The following is an 8,935-nucleotide window of genomic DNA, read 5'->3' as shown; positions in this document are numbered from 1 at the left end:
GAGAATCATGGCCCAGCCAAGTTGACACACAATCTTAACCATCACAAGTAGTAATAACTATTCTATTATTAGTTTTATGTGTATATATACCCACATATATATACATATACAGAGCTCTAGTGGCACAGTGGTTAAGAGGTATGGCTGCTAACTAAAAGATCAGCAGTTCAAATCCACCAGCTGTTCCTTGGAAACCCTATGGGGCAGTTCTACTCTGTCCTATAGGGTTGCTATGAGTCAGAATTGACCTGACAGCAATGAGTTTTGTTTGTTTTTTTTTTAAATATACGTGTACATATATCTCAGATAATTTATAATCTGGACCTCAGCTATCCTTTCCAATTAAACCTTGTACTTTTCATACTCGGAATTCTGTTTTCACAGGCTGCTTGTCTCTGCCCCCAAGCCTTTGTCCGGAACTCTTGCTAAGCCTTTACTGACCTTTCTATTTCTCTAAATTTATCAAAATTTTGCACTTTCTTCAAGTCCCATTTCAGGTTTTATTTCCTCCAGAAAGTCACCCCTGACTAGTCTCTAAGTATAGTCTTCATTGACTTCCTCTGAAATCTATTGCTCTTTTTTTTTAATACCATTCCTTCTGCATTTGATATAAGCTGCACTACACTTTTGTTTTTCTATTTAACCGTGTATGTATCTATGTTTTGTTTTCCTAAATAGATGAGTTTCTTGATGTGAAGGCCTGTTTTGAAGCACATAAAACAATGGTTGGGACCACTCACTGTGGTCCTAACCCTGGTTCCACCACTTTAACTGTGTGACCTTGCACAAGTTACTTAATCTTGATGTGCCTCAGTTTCCTCACCTCTTGAAAGGTGATAATGATAGTACCTAGTTGTTGTGAGTTTAAGTGAGCGAATACTTAGCTCTGCCACTTACCAATTTAATACCTGTAAAGCTCTTAGAATCCTGCCATACAGTGCTCAGTAGATGTTGTTGTCAGCAGTAGTAGTATTGGTGTTATCAGTACCTATATATCCTCCTCCAGTGCTAGGCACATATTATATGTATTTAATAAATACATTATTGAATGGGTGACTATTTCCTCTCTAATACGCCTTTTCAAGGAGCCCTGATGGCACAGTGGTTGAAGTGCTTTGCTGCTAACTGAAAGGTCGGCGGTTCGAACCCACCAGCCACTCTGGGGAGAAAGACGTGGCAGTCTGTTCCTGTAAAGATTTACATCCTTGGAAACCCAATGGGGCAGTTCTTCTCTGTCCTATAGGTTCACTATGAGTTGGAATCAACTCGATGGCAATGGGAAAAAAAATGGAACTCCTGATCGATTTTCCTTCCTTCTTTTCTTGCTTACATATTAGCATGAAAATTGAATGTCTCCCTTCATTTAATTCTGAAGCAAAAAAGGGTTTAAATAGTTTTTACTCTCTGGTATAAGGAAACATACCAGTTCATTGAGAGAAACTATTTTTCTGCATACTAAATCTGAAATGGAATTTATTGTAAGATTATTTATGTGTCAGGATGCTGGTGGAGGGGGAAGGGCTCATTCTTCTAAAAACATATTTAACAGTGTCAAGATTAGAAAAATAATTCCATTAAATACAAGAGCTGTATCAAACTGCATCGGCAGTCCCAGGGGACTAGGCCAACTGAGGAGGCGGATTAGACAGACAGAGCTTTGTACATGCCCCTACACCAGAGATTCACTGGGAAACCAAAGAGTAAGATTGGTGGTGCATGCAAAACATGTATAACCCAGAAGTTGACATCTGAAATTACCTCCTACATCCTAGGTGTATTGCTGTCTTTAGGGAGTAGTGTAGTCAGTAATATATTGTAATTGCAATAACCAGATCATTAAGCTATGTCTGCAGAGAGCATGGAAAAAAATACATCTGCCCTTTAAGTGACAGTGGATCAAAGAATATATTAAAACTGTTTTCATAAAGTACTATCACTATTTTTAGTATAGTTTCCCATACATGAGTTAGGCATTTTAGTTAAACACACAGATACATTCTGGCATCCCTTCAGAAATTAAAAGCCTACCCAAACACACTTGGTTGTTTTGTAGAGGTAAATAACCATGAAGATAATGGAGAGCTAGTACAGTGATTTATTTAGATTTTCAGATGATTCATTAACAAAGGCTATTAAAACATTAGTCATCTTGGAATCAGAAGAAAGTTTTGACATAGGTTAAAAAACTGGTTTTAAGACAGAAATAACAGTTAGCCTATTAGATCTTTTTTCAGTGGGGATTAACTAGCAGGGCATTATAAGGTCCTGGGATTTTACTTTACTGAGACAGTCATCTAGTGCTGCCGTAACAGAAATAGCACAAGTGGATGGCCTCAAGAAAGAGAAATTTATTCTCTCACAGTCTAGTAGGCTACAAGTCCAAATTCAGGGCGTCAGCTCAAGGGGAAGGCTTTCTCTCTATCTCGGCTCTGGAGGAAGGTCCTTGTTGTTCATCAGTCTTCCCTTGGTCTGGGAGCATCTCTGCACAGGGACCTCAGGTCCAAAGGATGCGCTCTGCTCCCGGCACTGCTTTCTTGGTGGTATGAGGTTCCCATGTGTCTCTGCTCGCTTCTCTCTTTTATATCTCAAAAGAGATTGGCTTAAGACACTATCCAGTCTTGTATACCTCATCAGTATGACTGCTGCTAATCCATCTTATTAGATCATAATGATTGAATTTACAACACATAATGAAATCGCATCAGATTACAAAATGGTACACAATTAAACAATACTAGGAATCATGACCCAGCCAAGTTGACAGATATTTTGTCAATCCATGACAAATGGACACAAGAAACCCAGGATGGAAAGGGGGAGTGTGCTGTCACATTATAGGGATTGCAACTAATGTCACATACCAATATGTGTATAAATTTTTGTATGAGAAATTAACTTGAATTGTAAACTTTCACCTAAAGCACAATTTAAAAAAAAAAGAATTTTCATCAACAGATATTAAAATTATTACCTGATAGCCTGTTGGAGAATAGAATATTCATATACTCTCAAAGTGGCTCCCCCTTGATTATTTATTGGTTACAGAGGAGAAAAGATACCTTTACAATGGAGAAACTTGGCAGACAACTCCTTAATCAAGCGATCAAACTTAGTATCACCAATGATATTGATGGATATGGAACCAAGTGACATCATGTGCCTTCCAAGATGATTCACTAAGAACACAACATCACCTGTGTTGCATATTTGCCAAAAATGTTTAACCCAAATCTAATCGTGAAATCCAAATTAAGGGCATTCTGCAAAACCACTGGCTTGGACTCTTCAAAAATGACAATGCCATGAGACAAGCTGCTGAACTAGTCTGAGGATTAAAGGAGATTAATCGATAGGATTGTTGTTGTTGTTGTCTTGAACCCGCCAGTGGATTCTTACTCATGGCTGTAATCTTTATGGAAGCAGATTGCCAGGCCTTTCTTCCACACACTGCTAAGTGAGTTCAAATTACCAACCATTCGTTACTTACTGAGTGCAAACTGTTTGCACCACACAGGGACCTTTAATCTAAAAGAGATGATAGCAAAATGTGAGTCTTCATTGGATCCTGGATCTCCCACCTTCAACAATAAAAGAAAAAAAGTCACAAAGCTACAAAATTTAAAGTGCACTGCATATTAGATAATAGTACTGTGCTAAATGTTAATTATCTGAGTGGATTGTTGTATTGTGGTCATGTAGGAGACCGGCCTTGTTCTTAAGAGACAGACGCTGAACTTTTGAGGGGTGAAATGGCACTGTGTGCAACTAACACCAAGACAAATTTTTTAAGAACTAAAATTCTGTTACTGTTTGAGGAATTTTGTATCAACAACTAGTCAACACCATCCACAGACTAGACAGAACCAGCAAAGTACCCCCTACACAGCTTAGAAGTAGGATGGACAGGAAGCACGCAACCAGAACCGGCCCTCACTGCCATTGGCAGCCCGTGGAGCGAGGGCTTCAAGGTCTTCTGCGCGGCCCACGCGGCTCTATGCACTTTACGGCAGTCCCGTGAAGGCGCGAGGCCTAGGTCCCGCCTCCAACACGACAGCGGCACGGTTGCCCTGCGCACTTTACGGCCATCAGGAGAAGGCAGGCAGGCTGAAGGCAGGAAGGCTGCAGGCAGAGGCTGCGTCACGGTGGGCCACGGCTCAGCCATTATGGCGGCGGTGGCGACACTGGTGCGGAGGGCGAAGGACTATGTGCAGACCAAGGAGTTCCGGGAATACCTGACTAGCACGCACTTCTGGGGTCCTGTGGCCAACTGGGGCCTTCCGTTGGCTGCATTCAAGGACATGAGGGCGTCGCCGGAGATAATCAGCGGCCGCATGACGACAGCGCTTATTTTCTACTCGCTGGCCTTCATGCGCTTCGCCTACCGCGTACAGCCTCGAAACTTGCTGCTGATGGCATGCCACGGCGCCAACGTGGTGGCGCAGAGTATTCAGGGCACCCGCTGTGTTCTCTACCACTACGGCAGCATCAGAATGAGCACCCCTGCCGACCCTCGCGACCTTACAGCGACCAGCTCCAGCCAGGCGTCAGCCGCCGCTGCTTCTCGGTCCGCAAAATGACTTTCTTAATGACTGAGAGTGTCTGATCGAATTTAGTGCTTTGCATCTTGCAAGCACTAAATTTCTCCTATAGAAAAGACCAGTTAAATCTTTGGTTTTGACTACAACAGTGTGAATCTGACTTAAACCTGCAGTTTGGTTAATAAATGGAAAACAAAAAATGCCAGAGTAGATGTGGAATTCCTGTCTTCCAACGGCAAACACACAGAAATGTTGCATTAAAGTATATTTTTAAAAATGTATTAAGTTCATAATTGAGCGAAAAAAGCAAGAGAAATTTTCAGGTGCTAAAAATCTATAAGAAACCAATAGCCAAAGCTATGTGTGGGAAGCCACACAAGACCCTAGGGACTAGGGCTCTAACCCTTTTGGGAACAGGAGTCAAGGCCACATACCCTGTTCATGACATGAAACTGAAACCACGCTCACTGAGTAAAACTGGGAGCTGGGAAAGTATTGCAGCACTGGTGAGCCAGACCGGAAAACTCTACCTGCAAGTTGTGGCAGGAAGCAGTTTCCCACACCATGTCATGAATGGAAATAGTCAACTACCCTCCAGAAGTAAATCCAAAGCCAGCACCTTTCCTGTGTATGGGTCCAAATTCACACTGATTTCTCCTGGTGGAAACCCTGAACTGAGACAATAACTCAAAAACTGGACTAGACTATGGGACATAAAATGATACTCGTGAAGAGTGTGCTTCTTAGCTCAAGTAGATCCATAAGGCTAAACAGGCAGCTCCTGTCCAGAGGTGAGATGAGAAGGCAGAGAGGGACAGGAGCTGGTTGAAAGGACACAGGAAATCTGGGGTGGAAAGGAGGAGTGTGCTGTCACAGTATAGGGAGAGCAACTAGGGTCACATAACTATGTATAAATTTTTGTATGAGAGACTAGAATTGTAAACTTTCACTTAAAGTACAACAATAAAATTTAAAAAAAAACCAACCTAGAATCATTCAATTCTGTAGGGCTCTTGTAAAGGAAACCACAAAAGCAACCCTATTAGATTTTTTTTCAGCAAAACACCGTGGACTTTTTATGAAGATAAGCTCACCAGCAAAAAAATTGCGAGGCACTTAAGTATACTCACCACCTTGAGGTCAACCAGTAGAAGCAACAAAATAAACTGAGAAACTAAATAAAATAGAGACTCTTCAAGGGATTTTAAAACAAGCATGTCTAAACTATTCAAAGATGAAGGAATGTCACAAGAGAAAAAGAAAAAATAGGAATATTCCAAATAGAATCAAGTAGAATATGAAAACATTGTCAATGAATTTAAAAAAAAAACCAAAAACACACAAAATGCTTCAACAAACAGGCTGAATAGACCAATTTGAAGAAAGATTTAGTGAATTGGAAGATAGATCGGAGGAACTCATCTAGAATTCAGTATAGAGAGATGAGATATAAAATATGAAAAAGGATAGAAAGATAGGCTTCATTGTATTTCTGATTGTGTTCTAAAAGAAGAGAATAGGTTTGTGGAAGATCAACATGTCTTTTTTTAAAGCATCCTTTGGTATTTTTGTCAGAGATTTAATACTGGATTAGATAAACCTTGGGAAATTTCTCTATTTATTATGTGTTTTAATTTTGGCTACCAGGATCTACACTAATTTATGTACGTTAGATTGTTGTACCAAGACCATGGCCAGACAAGCCAAGCCTAGAATGCCTGATATTTCCACAGTCCCTGATGAAGGGACTGTCTCCAGCACCCAGTCACAACTGACTGGACAGAGGTAGGTGGGCATTTGACTCAGGGACAGCTATTACATAGGGTTTTCTTGACATGACCTGAAATGAAAAGATAAGTTGAGTAGATCAGATCCCATCTCTTGAACATTTGAAGTCAGAAATTAGGTAACAGGAGAAGATAAAGTTGAAGGTTAAAAATATGGCAAGTGGCTAGAGAGCCTATGATGGTTCGTGTTCAAGTTCAAGTCATGATGGAACAGAAACCATGAGTAAGCAGAAGCTATGAAGTAGAGAAGTGCTATACAGAATATGCAAAAATAAGTAGGCGAATAAGCCAGGTAGGAGAGAAACAGGTCAAGTGTGGCTGAGTCTCGTGAATGGCAGTCACAGTCTTGGCAGTTGCCAAGATTCCCTAGGGTTGTCTGGGATCCATTTCTAGTTCCAGCAGTGCCAAGTTATACCGCGTTCCTGGATCTTTGTGGAGTCAATTGGTTCAACTATTGTGGGGTTTCTATACTTTTGTCTTCTTCCAATGAGCCCCTCATTAATACCGAAGGCAGCTTAAATAAGTGTTTATTGAAAATTATCTTTTAAGGAGTAGAGCCTAGATTCAGTTAAGCTATACAGTTAATCTAGGTTACCTTGACTGTGTAGGGTCCCTTTCCTAAATGTCTCAAAGGTCTCTGTGGAGTGGGAGTGGAGGAGGTTGTGGTGGGCATATTGATTTTACAGTTTTTCTCCAGGAGAGGTTGCTGAGCTTAGGTGCTTACTGTTCTGCCCCTGCTAGTGTAGAGAGAAAAGGCAGTAGTAGGTTAGTGAGGTGCTAATAAATAGGAACAGTGCCTCCTGTGGGTCAGCCAGCTAACCATTTTCTCACTCTGAGAGGTCCTTGGGTGGTGCAAATACTTTGCACTTGGCTGCTAACTAAAAGGTTGATGGTTCAAACCCACCCAGCAGCACTGTGGAAGAAAGGCCTGGTGCTCTGATTTTATAAAGATTACAGCCAAGAAAACCCTATGGAGTAGTTCTACTTTATAACACATAGTGGTTGCAATGAGTAGGAGTCAACCCCATGGCAAAGAGTTTGTTTGTTTTCTAGCACCCTGGCAACTACTCTGGCCAGTTGCCCAATGCCTGTGCTGCCACATTTTTGGACTGTGAAGCTAGTGGCTCACCTACTATGTGTCCTGGACAAAGGCAAAAAGGAAGCATGACGGCCAGTCTGTACATGCACTCTTTGACCTTTTCTTTTCCATTCTGTCTTCAGTCTGGGCACTGCAACTCCAGAGGATCCAGATATCAGCTTCCCTCCCTGCAACCTTAAGGAGCTTCATTTATTCCATGCAACAGAGAGCAAAGGAGATTACAGATAGTAATCTATATACTGCAGTATTGTTTTCCACTCTCTGATAGGGAAAAGTGGCTCGGCAGTGTCCATTTAAGATGAGAGGAAGTATGGGTTAGTAAAAAACAAGCAACAACCAAAACATATACTTTTAAGGAAAAAAAAGACATCTCAGTTCAAACTCAGTTGCTGTCACTAATGGATAACCTTGACTTTGGGAAAGTTACTTTATTTATCTTACTATGTCTTAGTTTCTCCATCTGTAAAATAAGCTAAAAAGAGAGTTTTCTCCTTGAAATTAGGATGAAACCTCTTTTGTTCTGTATTTTCATTTGTAGGGAATACTTTGTTACTTAGTATATAATTAAAAATATATATTGCAACTTTATTTTCTAGGGTACCATTTTTGAATATCATACACCAGAAGGTTGATAAAATCATATTATAAGTTTATTATTTCTTATTTCAGATGTGATACATTTTTGTTGTGGAAAATTTTCTTAGAAAAGTTCAAAAAAAGAAAATCAAAACTACACAGTAATCTAAACACCTAAAGATAATCATGGATAAGATTTTTCACATATATCCTTCCAGTCTTTTTTCTACGCCTGTATATTTCTTTTTATTCAAGTTGGCATTATATGAAAGTATTTTTAGAATCTGATTTTAGCCTAATAAACCATGACCGGCCTTTGATGTGGTACTTCGTATCTCTCTATATCATTTTTAATGGCTGTGTAGTAGTCCATTGTTTGATTATAGCACCGTTAATTTAACCATCCTCTATTACTGGATATTTAGATTGTCTCCAATTGTTAGTAAACCTGGTGCATATCTATGATTCTTTCTTTTTTTAAAAATTTTTATTGTACTTTAGGCGAAAGTTTACAGAGCAAATTAGTTTCTCATTCAAAAATTTATACACAAATTGTTTTGTGACATTGGTTACAATCCCTGCAATGTGTCAGCAATCTCCCTTTATCCACACTGGGTTCCCCATTTCCATTCATCCAGTTTTCCTGTCCCTTCCTGCCCTTTTGCCTTTGCTTTTGAGCAGGTGTTGCCCATTTGGTCTCCTATACTTGATTGCTCTAAGGAGCATGTTCCTCACGTGTGTTATTGTTTGCTTTATAGGCCTGTCTAATCTTTGGCTGAAAGGTGAACTTCAGGAGTGACTTCAGTTCTGAGTTAGAACTGTGTCTGGGGGCCCTAGTCTCAGAGATTCTTTCAGTCTCTGTCAGACCAGTAAGTCTGGTCTTTTTTGTGAATTTGAATTTTGTTCTACATTTTTCTCCTGCTCTGTCTGGCGCC

At 40.3% G+C, this 8,935-nt stretch overlaps 2 protein-coding genes across 2 annotated transcripts in view; both read left to right on the top strand.

Moving 5' to 3' along the window:
• Nucleotides 1-8,935, top strand: part of ENDOD1 (endonuclease domain containing 1) — a 40,241-nt gene that overhangs the window by 23,601 nt on the left and 7,705 nt on the right. The gene's annotated exons all lie outside the window — the stretch shown is intronic.
• LOC105756740 (mitochondrial pyruvate carrier-like protein) lies at nt 4,164-4,859 on the top strand. The gene has a single exon (XM_012558157.2). It carries the CDS (start codon nt 4,164-4,166, stop codon nt 4,575-4,577), a length of 414 nt encoding a protein of 137 aa, XP_012413611.1. The 3' UTR covers nt 4,578-4,859.

The sequence above is a fragment of the Trichechus manatus genome, unplaced genomic scaffold, assembly GCF_000243295.1.
Source record: "Trichechus manatus latirostris isolate Lorelei unplaced genomic scaffold, TriManLat1.0 scaffold00141, whole genome shotgun sequence".
NCBI lineage: Eukaryota > Metazoa > Chordata > Mammalia > Sirenia > Trichechidae > Trichechus > Trichechus manatus.
Note: the sequence above shows the minus strand (reverse complement) of the source record. Positions and strands in the feature narration are given on the sequence as shown.

Excerpts from the sequence above, each read along its gene's own strand:
- LOC105756740 (XM_012558157.2), top strand. The coding sequence starts at position 4,164 with ATGGCGGCGGTGGCGACACTGGTGCGGAGGGCGAAGGACTATGTGCAG.